The following is a 20479-nucleotide window of genomic DNA, read 5'->3' on the forward strand; positions in this document are numbered from 1 at the left end:
AGAAAAAAAATTTTAATCATCAAAGCTTATCAGACATATTGGAAATAATCAGCTATGTCCTTTGTTCTGCCTCTCCAGCCCTGTCTTTGACCACAATTTATGCCTTGGTTCAGAATTTCTCTTGATCAACTAGTCATTCTGTCAGTTAAAATTTGCCATCAAGCAAAACTTTTACCAACTGCTGCCCTTATGCCCACTGGACTTAAACCAACTATGCTTCCCCACATTTTATACTCTGAAATAAATTGTGTGTGAAAATTACCTTTTATTGACTTTAGTGAGAGCCTTATACAAACAACTGAGGGCAGATTTCAACTGCCCACTGCCAAAATAGCCCTCTGTCCCATCTGTTGGGTGCACATATCATTGAGACTTTTATTAGCCTCAGAAATAGAGAACTCATTTTATGGTGTTAGCTTAAAATCTACAGAAGTTCTTGAAAAGTAGCTCTTCCTTTTCCTGACAACCATTGTATCTGAGCAAAGGCTGCTACAGAACCATAGTAACAAATATTAAATCATGGAACTGTCCCCAAAATGATAGGACCAATATATAATTTCAAGTCTATAAATTCATACTATATATAAACTGATCAAAGAATATATACCTGTTATTTCTGCAAAAGTGTAAACTTTTTTAAACTTAAGTTTTAAGAAAAGAATAAGAAAATTTTCACCAAAACATTGAAAAAAAAATTTTTTTTTTAAAAATCACAATAAAAGTTAAGACATAGCATAAGTGGAAGAATGGAAAAGTTGTAAAAGGCTTAACCATTAGGGGCCCAGGGAGAAGTAATGATCTTTTACCAAAAGAAGAGAAACAAAATCATGGAAGCCTAATATGGTTTTTTACAGTTCTGCTTACAATTACACATTAAACAATTTACCCCTTGTGGATGAGTTCCTAAAGCCTGCTGAGATGTTGCACTTAGAGAAATGAGTACATGCTGTTTTTTCTTCTGTTGTGGTTTATTTTTATTAAAACAAAAAACTTACAAGTAAAAAAATTTACTTTTACTGAATTTTACTCTTTCCAAGAAGACCAACAGCATGGATGAACATTTGTCCAATGTTTGTAACACAATAAAAGACAATGGCTTATACATGCATGCCTAGTCAATGTTCTATGGACTGGAATACATGAAATAAAGGCAACAGATGGTATACCTAAATTTAATTTGCTCTCTGATTTATCCTTGTTTCCACTCTGAAATGTTTGTCTAATGTTGTTAGAAAACACAAGACCATGCTTTGAGCAAGTTTATCTTGTAAACTGATGCTGGATCATCAATCCCCAGAATGAAAATTGTAGTCTATCCACAGGAGCACTCTCCTTAGACTAAAAGGAACTTGTCAACAACCAATACTACAACCAATATCAGGGATGGCATTTCATGATGTTTGGAATCACTACATATAACAATAAAACAACCCAGAGACCATCAAGAGAAAGAAGTGTGATTTGAAGTTAGAGGGGGTATTTTTGTGTGCCCAGTCTTATCTCGCAATGTTCCCTGAAAAAAAATGGTGTTTTGCTTGATTAATGTGATCACTTATCCTTGTGATTTCTTCTTTTGAACACTCTGCCACTGTCTTTGATTGTCCATCAGTATGTATACATCAGAGGAATGTTCTAGACAGCCACATTCTAAAATGAAAATTTTTGAGTCTTATGTTACTGCTTCTAACAGCTGTCAAAATAATTCATGCTGACATCGTATTTAACAGACTTGCCTTCAAGTCAGATCAATGTTGGGAGCAGCATGCAGTGCTGCAAAATTAGGTCATTAATTGAGAAGTAAGTTCAATCCTCCTTGCATTTGCAGACTAAAACTCTGAGGTAAAAGGGAACCGAACAATCAAAGATTCTGGAATCTTCTTTCAAACCTCCATCAAAATGTCAATTTAGCTATTTAATTCTGAGTTCTTAAGAAGAATTTCATTATTTAAAAGTATGGTGATATAATGCCTACTCTGAAAAAAAAAATCACTGTAAAACATTCCAACATTAAAATGTATCACTCTTAAAAAGGGAAAATTCAAGTGCTGAATATGTTACATTGGTCATCTTTCAAACACTCAGATGTCAACTTTTTCAAATGACTACAGAAAAATCTGTTGTTACTCTCAAATGTCAACCAGCATGGTCCTCATAGAACTAGCATACAGAATTACCTCATGGTAATATGTTAGAGAGAAACAGAAGATTCTCAATGACTTAGAATCTGGGAACAGAAAAAAACAATCTGGTGTTTAGAACCAGATTGCCAAATGACAGCATCAGCTGTATTATCTATGTGCCTAGGGGTTGCCCTTCCAAACTAATTTTAAGAATAAATTGAAATTGAACTGGTGCCATGCAAAGTAGAATACAGACATTTGTGAAGATTCATACCAGCTAAATAGTAAACAAGTTGTCATAAAATATCAACATTTTCTTTTTTGAATTGATTTTGAATTAATTTATATTTCTGTTAGTATGGCATTTTATACTATTAACATTTATATATTAAAATCCTGCCCTTTCTACAAAAGATTTTAAAGAGCTTTAATATTCCATTACAGAATTTTAAAAATAGAAATAGTTCCCCATTACGTTGAAAACTAGATAAAAATAAATATTTCTCTTATTTTGAGCTAAAGGTAGAAATGTACATACTTTGTTTTCAATAAAATAAAGATGCTAAATAGACATATAAAATTAGTAATTTATTCATTTAATAATTCAAATACTTGGGAGTTTTTTCTCTAAAAACAAGCATTTAATGCACAAATATAAGAACGAAACGTTAAGATGGGCTATAAGAATTAATAAAGATAAATGTAGATGTAAAAACAGGTTGATTTATTTGGCATTATTCCAATATGCTTTCTCATTCTTCTGTCCTGATTAATTGCCCTCAGCAAGGAACTGGAGCCTAGTTATGCTGTTTTCTTAATTCCTGTTGATGGAGTGTTAATATAAGGATAGAAAGAGAACAAACCACCTTTTAACTAACCCATTCTTTATGAGTTAATCAATCATAACTTGTCCATTTTAATTATCTCCCTAATTCCAAATAGAGATATGTTTGCAGTTTCCAAATATTTGCATGATTAAAGATGTTTTCCTTGTTTCAATAAAGAACCTCAAATTGATGAGTAAGGTAGTAAGATTTATGAGAAGAAGTTGTCCTGTTTATCTCCCAGTTGTCAAAAATACTGGTATGCAATCAGTAACAAACAACTTTCCCACCAGAGATATGCAAACTATGCCCCTTAATAGTGATAATCATGTTAAAATACATGTATATACCAACATCAGTAGATGCCAGAGCAAAAGATCAGCCAAGAAAATGCTTACTAGTCTCCCTCTTCATATCCACAAAGAGGCAGTTTATTTGAATATTAAATATAATTATACAAGCTAACAGGCCATTGGTGCACCTGGATAATATTTTCAGATTGCTTTTAACTTCCTTGGAGTGATATCAACAGATTGGGTCAGCAATCAGTTATACCCATCAAGTTACAGAGAAATTCTAGCTACCTCACAACAACTGGACAGTTAATTTATGAATAAGGAGCATGATAGCAAGCTCTGGAGAAGCCACAATGGCAACAGCCCTTAGTAGACCTCCGCAAGCCCCAGGATGGGACCCATCATAACAAACCTCCACGGAACCTGCAACAGACGTTGTTGAGTTCCAGGATAGGTCCTTGAAGCATCCCCATAAGCAGTAAACTTCAGCAAGTCCTATGATGAGTCCTGGAAGCAGACCCTCCAAGGTAAGACTGATGTAAGAGCTCAGAAAACTCTGTGAAGCTTATGGAAGCAGAACTTCCACAGGAGGCCTTCAAATCTCAGTGAGCCCTGGGACAAGTCCTAAAATCAAACCCACTAGTGATAGCCTCAGCAGTTAATACTAAATAGTAAACAGGGGCTACTCAGGTAGCCCCAGAAGTACATGGAAGCAGTTTTCACCACAGTAGGCCCTGGCAGATATAAGCCAGCCCAGTAATAGCCTGGGACCAAATAGTAGCCTTCCAAAGTAGGCCCCTGTTGACTCCAGTGAGGCCAAGGGAGCGTTCTGGAAACAACTCAGACCCTGTAAGTCCTAGCCCACAGTAGAGCAGGCCTTGCCAAGGGGAGAAGATGTGACAGAACCTAACAGAAATAACTGCAGGGCCTAGTCTCCACATGCTGTGGCTCTTGAAGCAACACAGATAGCCTTTCAGATAATATTGAGATTGATTATCCTTTGGTCAGTAGAGACCATTGCAGACTTCACTAAGGTTGTCATTGAGGATATTCATGCTACATTTAGCAGGAGGTAAATGGAGAAAAGAACCTGTGAATAGTGATGTTGAGTAGGAAACAATCTCACCACATCAGCTCAGTCAGGGGAACTGGGAGGAAGGGAGTGGAAGTTGGGTAGATATATTCTCCCTGAAAGAGGGGAAAACCTTATAGAGGAGCTAGGGTGATATACACAGACTGGGTTTCCAGTATAGATAATAGCAGAATAGGCTAAAATCAATCCTCATCTAATCCTCATTCCCTCTTCCCATTCCATGGTTCTGGTACTTACTTTTTGAGGTGTACTCAGAGCATACGGACTGGTGAGACTTTCATTCCAAACACCAGAAAGGAAGGTGAAGGGGTTACCACAAACATAAGGCAATCCCACCCCAACTCATTCTCACTAATATCTGAATTCCTCCTAGTCTCTTATCATGCTGAACACTCAGCAAATACAAATCACATCTGAGTATATATAGAAGCAAGAAAAGGCATAAATAAATAAATAAGAAAGACACTGAAGATATAAAAAATAAAATAAGGAGACATCAAAAGTAAACCTGGTAATATATATCTCTATATATAGATAGATATAGATATATAAATATATATGCATATATAGATATATATGTGTGTATATATATATATACACACATACATACATACACACATACACACAAAATAGAGGACTGCAAAGGAGGATGTTATCACAAGGAGAGAATAGCTCTCCAGAATCCAAAGTCAAAAAATAGGAAGATTATATTAACCTATCAGATAGAGTTCAGAACTGCTATAATAAAAAATCTCAAAATGGCAAGTCAAAATAACAGGAAACTCAGAAAAGCAAGTCAAAATAACACAAGAGAAAAGTAAGTCAAAGAAATATGTGAGAACTCAGAAAAAACAAGCTCATACAACAAAATTCAGGGAAAAAACTCATGAGCATAGAAATAAAATCAATGCACATAAGGTAGAAATTGAAGCTTTAAATAAAAAAAAAAAAAAACAGAAACTCAGGAGGTAAAGAGCTCAAAAATGAACTGACAAAACTAATCTATATTAAACCTTGGGACTATGACTGCAAAATTGAAAATGCTGAAGGGAGCAAGGAAGAAAGAGGTTAATACAGGGGAAAGGACCCCAATAACCTAGGGTAAAGGATTATGGGTACTTTCTATGGTTGGGATAGTGTGTGATAACATACATCTGAAGAGGTGTGAACCTATCCCCTAATTCATATTTAGTATTGTAAACAAACCAATGTTACTTCATTAAAGAAAATAATAAATAAATTTTTAAAAGCATAGGGGATGTGAGGGCCTCCCTGGTGGCACAAGGTGTTAAGACACAACTTATGAAGCTAACTGCCGCCACTGCAGCACCAGACCAATCCCCAGATAGGGAGCTACACACATGGTGCAGCAGACCTGCTGCTCCCCTCAGCAGTGTATTTCAGTCGATCTGGCTGTTCTGCTCCCCACTCTTGTCTCTGGTGAATCACTCACCCCCCGCATCTCTGGCCTGTACCCCAGTTCTTGCATTAATAATAAAAATAAATCTTTAAAAAAATTAAAAAAAAACAAAAGAGAATAGGGGATGTGAGCAGAATTTTCACTGATTGACTGAACATATCAGTTATTTCTGTACTAACTTCCCATTTCAGAGCTTCCCTCTTCCATCACCTAAAATACTGTTATATTTTTATTTTTTTAAGATTTATTTATACAAGAACCAGGGTACAGGCCAGATGCGCATGAGGGTGAGAGGATTCACCAGAGACAGAGCGGGGAGCAGAACAGGCAGACTGAGGAAACACACTGCTGAGGGGAGCAGCGGGCAAGACAGGAGAGGTCTGCCGCGACATGTGGGACCCTCGCCGGCAGGCCAGGATCGAACCAGTGCTGCAGAGGCTGCAGACAGCTCACAGTGTGGCACTCAGCCACTTGCACCACCAGGGGAGGCCCATTGTTATATTTTTAACATCGGAATTTGTTAGAGTTTTTGTCTGGTTTTATTGATATGATGAAAGGAATTTAGAGAGAAACCCAATCTAGAATTCAAACAGGGAACTTTCATTACAGATTACACAATAGGGAAGGATAACTGCCCTGACCAGTCTGAAAATGGCAGGGGTCTTGGTTATGAGGTTAATAAACAGGGCAGGGGAGTAGAGAAGTAGTATATTGACTTACTAGGATTTTGTGGTTTTCAAAACAAGGTTCTGGATAACTCAATAATATGAAGGCAAGGACCAGGTTTCAGGGGCCCTATAACAAATTGAAGCAACAATGTTCTCCTTTCATAGTAAATGGTCTTGCATATGATGCATAGAATATGATGTTGAATATAATGATGTTGATGTAGGAGTTCCCAGATTATAATTTTTATATAATTTATTTTTCAATTGATTCTCCAATAGGAATAAATACATATACAAAGTTCTTGAATTCCTCCAAGTTCTTAGAGGAATTAGTGTTCTTAACAGAAACAACACATTCCTTGATTTATGGCTTTTCCTGGTATTATCTGATCCTCCAACAGTGAGGAAGAGTCTTCTATTTACCTCTTCTCCTTCAGTTCCAGGCAGCACCCAATTTGAGAGAATTGTCTTATTCAGAATCAGCAGTTGACCAATTGATAAATGCCAGATTCTAAATCAAAGAAGAAAGATGCTAAAAAAAAAAAAAAAAAACTACTTTCTTAATGTGTCTGTCTAACCACTTGCCTGTCCAGCACAGCAGGATTTGAAAAGAAAGAATCATGCTTTTTCTTCTTTAACTACTCAATAGAATTTAGCCCAGTGACCTTAACATTAAAAATCACAGTAAGTCATTTGACCTTGAGCAAAACACAAGAATCCACAAGGCCAAAGCTTTAAGTTAATGTGATTCCATTTGTGAACTCAGTCTAGAGTTTCCCAAAATGTGTTCCCAAAATCAATGGTCCTAAGTGACATTTTTGAAGAAAATTTTGCATCGCCCAAAACACTGGAATGTAACAATGGTCCTAAACCTTCTAATTTTAGCTGGACTTGGCTGACCAGGCACAATCCACAATACCGGCAAGTATTAAGAGATAGATTTGGAAAATGCTGTATCCAAGTCCCTTTTTGAAGATTTTAAAAACATGTTAAAGACTCCAAGAAGCCCTACACCAAAGGAAAGTGTTTCTTTTAATTTAAAGCAAAAACATTTGACCTCAGAACCCTTTCCTATTTAATTCTATGAAATATGCTTGGGGAAATGATTTTCCAGAAACTAAGATAGGATGAGTTGCAACACCACAGGGCAGATTACAGTGTCAGAAATCTCATACTGTTACATGAAACACAAACAGACACAAAGGTGCCTCGTGGCTTATTAATCACCAAAGCTGTGTATATAAAAAGATAAATTTAAATATATAAATATGAGATAGGAATCAGAATTTCAATATCTATGGAAGACATATAGCAACTTAAAAAGACAAATTTCAATTACTAATTGCCCTCCATTTGAATTTACAGAACATCAGTTAAAATAAACTCATAGTTTTTTTTTTTTTTTTCCCTTGGTCCATTATTTGGTTCCCCTATATTCCTCCTATAAGTGAAACCATCTGATATTTTTCTTTTTCCTTCTGACTTATTTCACTGAGCATGATCCCTTCTAGCTCCATCCATGTTGCTGCAAATGGCATTAGCTTGTCTTTTTTGATTGCTGAATAGTATTCCATCATAAATATATATAAAATAATAAAAAATAAATAAATCATAGTTACACTATCTTTGTAGCTCCAAGTGCAGATCTATTTGTAATTATGTGACCAAAACCTACTCAATCAGCACACGCCATAATCTTAACTGCAAAATTGTCTCAAGGATAAAAAGGTTCATGTGCTAAATGAGTACACTAAGATTCAATTTGAAGATTTAGATTAGAATTTAGGGGAAGAGGAAATGATCTTTCCAATAAGATTACCAACCCAGTGACCATCCTGTTAGCAGGTGGCAGAATTGACTAAAACAGGGAGACCCAGGTTTGAACTTGTGAAGCCAGTACCATTGATGAACTTTTCAGTTACATGAATAGAGTCTCTCTTTCATTTAGCTAGTTTAGACAAGGTTTATCATGGACAGTAGAATTGTCCTAGACCCCCTGTGCCTCAGGCAAAGTAAAATAGTCAATATTGAATTTTTTTTGTGTGTGAAATCTTTATTTCTATCATGTTGCTTTCTGCCACATGAGGTACAATGGAACATAACCATAAATGTTGACAGTTTTACCTGTAGTTTTAAGCTGTAAACACATTTACACTGATTTTTTTAAGTTGTTCCCACCATAGTTCATTTTTATAGCCATAATTACTATATCTGTAAAGTTGGGTTCACACTTCCACTAAATTTGGCTGGTTTCTGCCTTAAGTTAAAATTCTCCTTCACTTAACTTTGATCAAATCCAATGTATGGTTTGATAGACTTCTTTGAAATTGCCATCTCCATAGGATTTGCTAATGATTTAGTCACACAGGATTTGTTAACTTTTATATATTTCCCAGAAAAATATAAGACACAAACAAACTTGTTAATTCAATTGATATGAAAGGAAGTTACCTGGATTTCTAAAGCAGACAATGATGGTTATGGAATTTGTTCAATTGTTTGGGTCTAGTACCCTGGGTAGGTATGGCTGTAATCAACATTGCAGATTGGTTTTATCATGTTGCCTGGAATCCTAATGCAATTTCTTGTAATTAAATGCCACATTAGAATAATTAAATGGATTTGGCCCCACCCCTGTCAGAATACTGAATGACCAACAGTAGCAAACTCATGGAAAAAGTCACCAGAAGTCAAGAGTGGAAATGTAAGTCAAGAGTGGAAATGTAAAGTACTTAGAATAACAAGATAATCTTGGGAAAAATCAAAGTTGGAGGACTAAAATACCATCTGAACTGAAGATTTATTGTATAGTACAGTAATCAAAAATTTGTGGCAGTTGTACAAAATCAGACAAATGGATCAACGGACACAATAGAAAGTGTAGAAATCATCCCATACATATATAACCAAATGAATTTGACAGAAAAAACAGTAATTCATTGGGGGAAGGAAAAGTCTTCCCAAAAAAATAATGCTGGATTTACTAGATATACATATTAAAAGAAAGTATGTTGGCCCATATCTGACACTTTACATAAAGACATAAACTATAAGCTCCCATAAGAAAACTTAAGGCATTTTTTTTAATTTAAAATATTTTTACTTAATTCATGTCCTGTTTCACAGAATAAAGCCACAAGTAGCTACTACTACATACTCACTAGAATTGCAAAAGTTAAAGATTAGTAATAATAAAATGTTGGAAGGAATTCAGAATAAGTGGATACTAGTAGAAAATTAAAACAGTACAGCCACTGAAAAATACATGTCAGAATCTTTTAATGTTAAACACTTATTTACATTATTTAGCAATTCCACTCTTAAATAGTTACCTCCTCTCAAAAGGAGAAAAATATGTCAACCATAAAACTTGTGCAAGAATGTTTAATTTTAGTTTTGTTCATAACTCACAACTGGAAATACTACAAAAACTATCAGTAGGAAAAATGGATAATTTGTAATATATTAATAAATGGAATACTACTAGTTAATGAAGAGAAAAAACAATATATAAACAAAAATAGTAATAAATATCAAAAACTTTATCTTGAATGAAAGAAGTCAGACAAAAAGGAGTATATAAAATATGACCTCATTTACATGAAATATTAGTACAGGAAAAATTAATGTGTGAATCTAGAAATCCATATAGTGGTTGTCTGAAAGGAATACAGAAATAGATTGGAAAGATGCCCCCAAGGAATTTCTTAGAGTAATGTTTATTTCATAGGTTACACACTTGTTAAAACTCATTGAACTTAAACTTATATTATAAAATTAATTGTATATAATTTTCAATTCAAAATGAAAAGACTTCAAAATAGGCTTTATTCAAACTCATTTATTTCCAGGATATTCAAGGTCTAACAACTAAATTAGATCATTTGAACTTGAGATTGTTTGTTCTACTGCCACAGGTGTTAAGGGAGATATCCTCTCATACTTTACACAGCTACCAAGGCAATAATGATAGAAAAATCATTAATCAAGACTTGATAATACCTGTTAGTAAGAAGAAAACAAATAACACCCCAGTATATAAAAGGAGGTGAAATTAATCCAAATGACCTAATCAGGCACAATGTTGGTGTTCTTGGTTCTCCTGTCTGTGGCTCTAGCTTCCACTCACCATGCTGGTGAGCACTTTGAAGGGTAAGTAAGCAGTAACTTAAATGAACAAATCCTTCTTCCTTGCTGGCCCCCAAATTTGAATGCACTGCTAAATTTTCTCTGTTTCTGCTACTATTTTTTACCATGCAGTGAGAAGGTGTTTCGTGTCAATGTTGAAGAAGAAGATCAGATTAAATTACTCCAAAAGTTAGCCAGCATCACCCAGGTAAATGACAATTTTATACTATGGATTTGCTGCACACTAACGTTATTTTGTTTTTTTTAAAGATTTATTTATTTTTTATGCAAACAAGAGCTGGGGTATAGGCAGAGGTACAGGAGGTGAGAGGATTTCCTGAGACAAAGTGGAGAACAGAACAGGCAGACTGACTGAAATACACTGCTGAGGGGAGCAGCAGGTGAGACAGAGAGGTTAGCTGCACATGTGCATTAGCATCCTGGCCAAGGATCGAACTCATGATAGGGTGGTTGCGGATAGCTTCATAGTGCTGTTTTAACCCCTTGGGCCACCAGGGATGCCCTGCACCCTAACTTTAAAATCTTAGATTGCACTGTGATGCCATCAAATAAATATGACATGAAAAGTTACCTATAACATTTTTTGACAAGAAATAAAAACCCAAAAAGCATTTAATATTGCAGTGCCTTCTTTAGATGTCTAATTTAATTGCCATAAGTCCTAGAGTATTATAAATCCACAGGAACTTTTAACAGTTGACAAAGCATGACAACTGGATGAGTTGGAACTATAGCAAAGGTCAGAGAACATCTAATACACAGTCACTTCCCTTCTAAGACAAAAGAGAAAAATGGTCTACTTGGATATTACTAAAAAAAACTGGGCTTCTGTCCAACTTGAAATTTATTTTCACATGCCATGTATCATCTGCTCTCTTTGATTTCCTTTCATTCCAAATCAAACAACTTCCTGACCTTGGTTCAGGCTCTTCTACTTTTTATATCATGGAAGTTGTGAGCGGGTGAGATGGGGAATAAAAAGTCATGAATGATTTCCATACTTTACTTTCAAGAAACCAAAATGTCTATGCTACTTTAGCATCCTCTATATATGGGCTAAGAACTGTTTTATTATATATGTAATATATATGTCAGAAAGCTATTACTTACCACACAAAAAATTCACTTGAGTAAACACTGTTTTTTTTCATGAATATATAAATCAAAATAATCTACTGGCCTCTAAATATCTGTCTATCCATCCACATATTCACTCTATATTTATCCATCTACCCACCCATCCATCTATCTTTCTCTTTCTACAGTTACTTTTTTAGTATAGATGTGGAGGGGGAAAAATAAGAGTGTAGAGAATGCGATGATCTGAAATAGGTTCAAATGTTTAGAACAGGAGTGAATATAGAGTCATGTATTCCTGCCTTCTATGCAAATACATTTCCACCATGGAATGGAAATAGTATTTCTGGTTGTTAGACCTAATAAAACCCATTTGAGTAGTTTCAAGGATAGTAGGAATTCCACTTTTCAGAGTAGCCCAACTGCCTTACAAAATTGTTATACTGAGATGAAATACACCTTCTCTAACTTTGACCTAACTGATCCAAACATTTGGCTTACCTTCAAGATTTATCTGTTCCAAGATTGCCATCATTTCTCTTAGCACCGGTTTACAGACACTTGATCATTTGGTCACCTCTAAACCTAGCTCAGGATTTCCATCCATATTTCTTTTATAACATGTAGCTCTCAGAAGTGACAATGGATCTCCAAGTGTGTGCTGATTGATACATATTGCGGAACCAGTGTCTGCCTTCATTTGTGAAGGAGACAATTATTAATGGGGCCAAAGATTCTTTTCAACATCTTGAACAGGTTGGAGAACATTTTTAATTTATATTAAGCCTATGGCAATTCGAAACAATTTTGTTATTTTTTTCCCCTTGAATAACCCTCAGCAAGGTATTCTTCCTTTTGTGTTTGCCTAATTGATTTTTTTTAATCTAAATGTAGGATTTTAGATTTACCCTGTTAAAATTGATCTTGACAACCTATTTTATTTATAGCAAGTTTAGGTCATTTTAAAAATGAATCCATTCATCCAGAAAAATAATTCTTCCCCCTGACTTGCACATTCCCAGTAAGCTTGATATGCATACCTTCTTGACTTTTATCTTTGTCACTGATACAGAAAAGTATTAGTAAGTCAGGGATCAGCAGGGAATTAGAGGCTTCCTTCATGGTACATTCATGCAATACATATTTATCATGGAGTCTCCAATGTTCCAGACACAGTGTTAAGTACTAAAAGTGATAAATTAACCTATTCTCCTTTGTAAGTTCAACTTGCCACATTATTGGGGTGTTACCTACTACTAACACTGCCACTTTTCAGCTTATAAAGTAGAATATAAAATGCAAAGATTTGGTCAAATACTTTGCTGAGAGCCAAGATTCAGAATTCTATCTGGCTGTGGCCTCTTCCAGTAATAAGATAAAGTTAATTGAGCTGACTTATTCTTGTTTTAAACTGTTCTAGCTCCCAAGGACCACTACTTCCTTTATAAGCATTCACAATCCATCTGCTTCCAGCTTACTCTGCAGTTTTGCCAGATCCCTGCCATGCCCCGAAGAATTCCTACTTCTGGGATTCACCTGTTTTCTTGTTTATGAAATCCAAATCTTGCCCCCTCAGGGATGCCTTCAAACTCTGACTCTTCCAGGATTACTGAGAAAATGCTGCAATCACATCTGTGGTATCTTTTTAGTTATCAGAAATACAACATTTTGTGGTGGTCAAGAGCAAAGAATCTGGACTCAGACTACCTGAGGGTTCAATTCCTGGCTCAACCACTTACTGGACTTTGGACACCTCTTTGGGTTTCAACTTTTTCATTTGAAAAATTAGGAGAATGAGGGCCTCCCCGGTGGCGCAGCGGTTGAGCGCTGGGTTGCGAAGCTGCCCGCGATCTCTGCGGTGCCGGTTCGATCCCCGGCTGCTCCCCAGCCACCGGAGGAGGGTCCCACATGGCGCGCAGACCTCTCCTGCCGCCCGCTGCTCCCCTCAGCAGTGTACTTCGGTCCTTCTGCCTGCTCTGCACCCCGCTCTGGCTCTGGTGAATTCTCTCACCCTCCCGCGCTTCTGACTGTACCCAGTGCATGTATAAACAAACAAACAAACAAACAAATAAATAAATAAATAACATGCCTCTATAAAAAAAAAAAAGAAAAGAAAAATTAGGAGAATGATAGTTTTTATCTTATAAGATTGTTGTGATATTTTAAAGTATTACTATAAATGGAACACTAGAAATTTCTTATACAGTAAAAACTATGTGTTTGTTACTATCATCATCGTATCTGGGATTTTACAAACCAGCATAATCACCTCCCTCCTCATGGACATTGGGCCTGAAAGAAGGCGTTTCTGCTATGATTATAGCATATGGAAAATCATTTCTTTTCATCCTTAATCCTTAAATCCCTTTTCATCCTTAATTCTATACTAAGGATTTTGTTTTATATCCTTGCAATCAGATTCTATGTCTCCATTCCTTGGAGACAGTCAGCATAAAAACTACTTTGTCTTCTCTGTACTTTTTGAACTCTGCTTCTGTAGGATAAGGTGAATATTTATGCCCAAAATAACTTAGTGACTATCTTCTGATATTCTTATGACTCCCACTGTACAAGTAAGTTCCTCTCTGTTAACTGGAATCAGACCTAAAGTTGCGTCCTCTCCCAACAAGATAGGAACATTTCAAGATAAATGAATCCTATCAGATTTCCAACTTATAGTCAAAAAAATGTTAAGAAAAAGTTGTACAGTGTGTGCAACACCAAAGACACTCATTACAAATATTTATTCTTTTATATATGCATCTTATTCCTAAAATTATGTAAGGTGGATACATTACTTCATCATGATTTTATGTTAGTTTTATGATATGTCTTAGGAGGACTCTAGATATTTGCCATTTGAATGATTAAGTTGGTAATTGCAATGTTATCACTTAAAAATATTACTTTGTCTTCCAACAAATGTTCTTTATGTGTCTGTCACTCATATTCTTGGAATTAGAATTCTTAACCACACTTTAATAACTTTTTAATATATAACTCAGTTCCTCACATCTTACATTTTATTTACTCCACTTGCATATTTCAAACCTAGATATAATTCATAAGATCTTGATAATTACTGAAATTCACATGTATTGTCTTGTGCTAATATTTTCAGTTTATCATTTATATGCATTCTTGATGCACTGGCAAACAGCGATGAAGCCAAATAATTGTTCCAGGTTTTTGGTTTCATTTCTTCTAATAACTACTGCACACTAATGCCAGTATAGTTAAATATACACCATATTTGTTTGAAGCCACGGTATGAGACATTGTGTATTTGCTTACCAGTTTTCTCCATGCCAAACTGAAATTTTCAAGTAACCTCAGATTAGGTCTGTAAGTTTTCAGTTAAGTATATTTTGGAGATTTCTTCAATCCATTTTAAAGAATCCTCCATTCTCATGTGTAATCTTGAAGGTAACACTATCTATTTATCCTCTTTTTCAATAATTGGCAGAACCAAAACCAAAGGCCAAGAGGTTATCAAGTTAAGAAAGCAACCTTCAGGTTAATATCAGAAAGAAAATTTCTCATAAGGCATTTAAGCTGTTCTGAAATGGTACTAAATGTACTCAAGATTGTGTTAGAACTGTCATCAAGGATATTGTATTGAGATTTATTAATTTGAGTGGAAAGCTGGCATCTATCATAGGTTTTTCCAGAGCCAACACTTAAGCAAATATTCAAGGACAAATATTACACTTGAGAACTGCAGGGAGCTCTTGTAGAAAAATGGAATGTGATACAAAGAATAAAAGGCAGACAACAAAGGGAACACTGTTAAACCAGCTACATAGGGATTGACTTGGGGTATAATCCTGCAGGGATACTTTAGGAAAGGGTGCAAATGACATGCTTCAGAATTATGTTACCTAAGGAAGGAGGGAATTGGATTATTTAGTCATCAAATTTCCAGGGTCATTGGTTGAGCACTTCTTTGGAAAGAGTTATTTATCCATCTTGCCTGCCTGAAGCAGTCAGCTTGTTTTTTGTTTTTTTTTTTTGTTGGTTTTTTTTTTTTTTCCAGTTCTAGAGGGAAAGAGCTTTCATGCACAGAGTTGCAGATCTTGGCAGTGAGGAGTCCCTTGAGCAGTTTGTGTTATGTATGGGGAGGGCTGTCAAATTGTCTACAGATGCTTAGAGGGCTTTATGTGCTTTACAAATTCCAAACCTCTGGGTCTATACTAAAGACACCACTCCCTCTGTTAGCCCATCTTGGAATGAAAAGTGTCTATTAAGAACACGAATTCAGACTCAACTTTTTAAGATTTGTTTTCTCCTATAATATGCTTTTTTATTGCCTTTCTATTTACAATGTTTGCTAACTAGAATTCATTACTACCCCTTTGCTTTCTCTACCCTTATCACAGTATGTCTTCATACTTCCTCCACTATCGTTCAATCTCTCATCTTTTTCCTCTCATCTTTGACTCACTAGATGACTTTTTGTAGCCAATTCATACCAAATCATCAATACTCTCCTTTCAACACCTTACTGCAACAGCACTAACACTTTATTTCCTGGAATCCCTCCTGATGTGAGCCGAGTGTCCCTGCATCCCATTACCCTGACAGTTTCTATGACCCTGATTCATGACTCAGTACCCACTGGATTTCTATAGTGGTTTGAGGACTAACAAGATAAGATATTGGCTCCTGCATTCTCCACAGGTATATCTATTTTTTTATTTAAATTTTATTTTTATATTCCCCATACAATTACAACCCCCTTATTTTGACCCCAATCTCTCCTTTCCCCACCCCCCGCCCCCCATAGAGTGTCTCTGGTTCATAGTTATTTGTTGATTTTGATATTTTCTTTCTTATAGTTATTCTTTTTCCTGGTCCCTTATTTAAGTTTTCTAGATTCCTGCTATGAGTGAGACCATCCGGTATTTTTCTTTTTCTTTCTGGCTTATTTCGCTGAGCATGATCCCTTCCAGCTCCATCCATGTTGCTGCAAATTGCATGTGTTTATCTTTTTTGAATGCTGAGTAATATTTAATGGTGTATATGTACCACATCTTCTTCATCCAGTCATCTATTATTGGGCATTTGGGTTGTTTCCAAAGCTTAGCTATTGTAAATAGTGTTGCTATAAACATAGAGGTGCAGATGTTCTTTGGAATTGATGTTTCTGTGTCCTTTGGGTAAATACTTAGGAGTGGAATTGCTGGAAGCTCTATGGAAGCTCTATGTTTAGTAGGTCAGGAAATCTCCACACAGCTCTCCATAGTGGTTGGACCAGTTTGCACTCCCACCAACAGTGCAGGAGAGTTCCTTTTTCTCCACAACCTCGTCAACATTTGTTGTTGCTAGTTTTTTTAATATGTGCCATTCTCACTGGTGTAAGATGGTATCTCATTGTAGTTTTGATTTGCATTTCCCTCCACAGGTATATCTAAAATTAAGTCATCTTAATATCGCACCTCATCAGGTTCTATTAAACTACCTCTAAATTTTCCCAAACTCCCTTCCAAATTTACAAGCAATGGTTCTAAACCACCTGTCAAATTCCCAGCCTGAAATAGTCCATAAACATCTAAATAGGGTATGGGTGACACAGGGGGGCAGAGAAAGAGCCAATAGCCTGTTCACTTCAGGCTTCCAGGTCAAGAAAATTATAGGAAACAGACACCTACAAGTGACAGCATGTCTTCTCTTAATATTTTTCCACAGGAAAAGGAAATTTAAAGCCACATGTCAAAAAGAAAAAAAATTAATATCATCAAATATGTCATCTTTTTATTTTTTGTGTACAATTTTCTCTAAAATCTCCCCCATGAGGAAAAAGGTCATAAGAGATTTGTCCACTAGTGTATTCCTAGTCTCAGGTACAAAGCCTAGCACATAGTAGGTTGTCAATAATAGCTGGTTAATAATTGAACAAATGAAAATATCAGTACATTACTGAATCCTCCCGGGTATTTAGTTTTTTGCCATGATGCCAAGATGTCCATTGTGAAAAGACACATGTTCCTGTCTGATATATTCTCCAGAGGCAAGGGACGCTCCCAGTTCCACATATAACTGTGATATATAGCTTTGAGTTTCAAGATAAATGCATAAAATAAGTCCATTAAAAAGTAAAGCAGAAAACTCAATTTCACTCCATTAAATTTTGTGATGCTAGTTAATTCATCATCATTCATTCAGCATATTTATCCTTTCCCAAAAACATTGCTATCACAATAAGCAACTGCTCCAGAAAATCAGTAAGTAGAGAACAGCAGTTATAGAATATTGCAATTAACTAGCATTGTGTGAAACAATTATATGTTCTTCATGCTTGTTGATAATCAATTAAGGCTATGGATATATGTGTAAACATGTTTATTGACATCTAATGGCTTGCTTCCAACCCTTGTTCACTCAAAGGGGATATTTTTAAGCAATTTCATGGATAATTTGATTTTGAAAATAGTTCAATGGAGTAGATCAACAGTGTAGTAGCTGATAAAAGTTCATAGTGGAATTATAGTTGTCCAATGTATCTTATTCCATATTTAGATTGACTTCTGGAAACCAGATTCTGCCACACAAATCAAACCTCACAGCACAGTTGACTTCCGTGTAAAAGCAGATGATGCTGTCACTGTGGAAGACTTTCTGGACCAGAATGAACTGAATTATGAGTAAGCTTATGTTTTATGACTATTTAAATTCTCTCCCCATGTATGCTGTCATCTAAGCCTCTGGGAAGATTAAAATAAGACCAAGAGCATAAGCAAGGCCCCACAAATAGATCATGGTGGAATTGGCCCTGGATTCCAAATCTTAAGACATCAGGCCTAGTGAATTCTGTGTTTTGATTGCATAAAAATGGTTCTTCCTCTTGAACCCCCAGTCCTCATCCAGATATATGATCTGCTACTATATTACAAGTGATATATAAACTATAGTCCAAATCAATGAACACTCTTATTATGAGCCAGATACAGTTCTACTTCCAAATCATATGAAATCTTCTTTCCAGGTGAGCTGTCAGACCTATGGTAAATCATGAGGGCTCTTCATGCTCTTTTAGATTAAGAAGTAGACTAGAGTCAGACTGAGAATTTCTTCTGCCCTTTCCTCCCCCAAGCTCCATCGTCTTCTCTAATGATAGATCACATGGAGAAAAACCCTGAAAGGAACGTGATTCTCCAAAGGCCTAGATAAGAGTTGGCAAAATAGGTTCTTCTCACCCTAAGTACCAAACTGGTCCATCTAAACCTTTAAGATGAGAATGTCCTCTCAAGTACAAGCAGTTGCCTATGTATTGATCCAAGAAAAGAGAGTGAGTGCCTATGTGTACCAAGTACCAAAAAAGCCAAAAATGGCCCCACCCACTTGAGAGGGATGACAGAGGAGTGTCTTTAAAGAAAGATAGAATTCAAAGAAAGAAAGACAGACTATTACATACAATGTGTTATATATGTGGAGAATGGTAAAGAACTAGAAATGAATAACAGACCAAGTCTAGGGACCAGGGAGATGCAGCATAGAAATGAAACTTCAGTGGAAAACTGAAAGATGAATTGGAGTTAGCCAGACAAAAACAAAGAAAAATCTTATTCTGTGAGAGTCCACATTACCCTGCAGGCATTTGCACAAGTGGAAGGTAGGAAATGGTTTCCTCCTCCAAAGCATGATCCTTCCTCCAGACAACAGATCAGACAGGAATGGGGGTAGTCTTGGACTTCAGTCCTGAACATTTGAATGCTTGTCCAAAATCTCCCACCATAAACCCAAAGGATTTTATTGTATTTTGAAAAATGTGACCTATATAATTTTAACATTAGAATTTTTTCTTGTTTTTCACATTTTAAAAATGTAAAATAGCATTTATGCCAATGAAGTTATTAGAATTGTCAGTTATAAATCTAAAATTCCATCAGAAGGGAAGCATAATAAGCAAGTTAGTGGTCTGGACAAAAACAAACCAGATTCAAACCCTGGCTCTGCAACTTCCTGGCTGTGTGACCTTGGATAATTTGCTTAACCTTACTGAACTTGAGTTTCCTTATCCATCAAACAAAGATATAATGCCTCCCCCAAAGGGATGTTGTGAAGATGAAATAAAACCATATGTAAATAAATTTCAATTGGGAGTACTATTGCTGAAAATGCTATTATGATCTACTATTGTATGGAGGAAAATTATACATTTTTAAAGGTCAATGGAAACTGTTATGTTTAACCCCATTATCATGTTTCACACAGTTTAACTATCTGCTTTTGCCTGAGGGAAGTGTCAAAATATGACCTTAAGAATTGACTGTCTTTTTAAAACAGGATATAATACATTAAGTTCCAAAATGTGACTATGATTCATGTCTTTGATATTTTGCTCTTCTTATTACATTAGGAAAGACTTCTAAAATCCTAACCTTTAGGAGCCTCCAGTAACCTTAAAAAGGATGGCAGTTTCTTAAAGTCTTAAGAAAAACAAAAGAAATTTCAGCAACTATAAATAAGCTAACTCTCGCTACCTGAATGATGTCCTAATTCTACCTATATCACAAAGTAGTAAATGTCTTCTATTTATATACCAATCTCCTTTCATCAGGTGGAAACTTCATGTCTTTTTTGTAATAGGTAAATTTTTGGGGAACTGAATGAATGTTATCTCATCTAGAACATAAGACATTCCCTGATGGTTATGAATTCATTAATTTTCGCTTCTCTATTCACTGTTTGACATATTTGTAGCATATAATTTTCTAAATATTAAGTAAATCCCTAGAAATTCTGTTCACCGGCAATATCTTTGTGAGCCCCAGCAGACCCTGTTAAGCCCATTATTATCTCGAGTGGTAACTAATGTTTTTAGATGGTTCC

The 20479-nt window shown here is 35.7% G+C and overlaps 1 protein-coding gene across 1 annotated transcript in view; it reads left to right on the top strand.

Moving 5' to 3' along the window:
• Positions 1-10425: 10425 nt before the first annotated feature.
• CPB1 (carboxypeptidase B1) overlaps positions 10426-20479 on the top strand; it is a gene marked incomplete at its 3' end in the record, with an annotated part of 34688 nt that continues 24634 nt past the window's right edge. The window contains exons 1-3 of the mRNA XM_084231471.1: positions 10426-10573; positions 10682-10757; positions 18167-18291. Of these exons, the coding sequence (XP_084087597.1) occupies positions 10503-10573; positions 10682-10757; positions 18167-18291 (272 nt within the window). The 5' untranslated portion in view covers positions 10426-10502. The remainder of the gene's footprint in view (positions 10574-10681; positions 10758-18166; positions 18292-20479) is intronic.

Source organism: Talpa europaea (genome assembly GCF_964194135.1).
Source record: "Talpa europaea genome assembly, chromosome: 4".
In the NCBI taxonomy this organism is placed as follows: domain Eukaryota; kingdom Metazoa; phylum Chordata; class Mammalia; order Eulipotyphla; family Talpidae; genus Talpa; species Talpa europaea.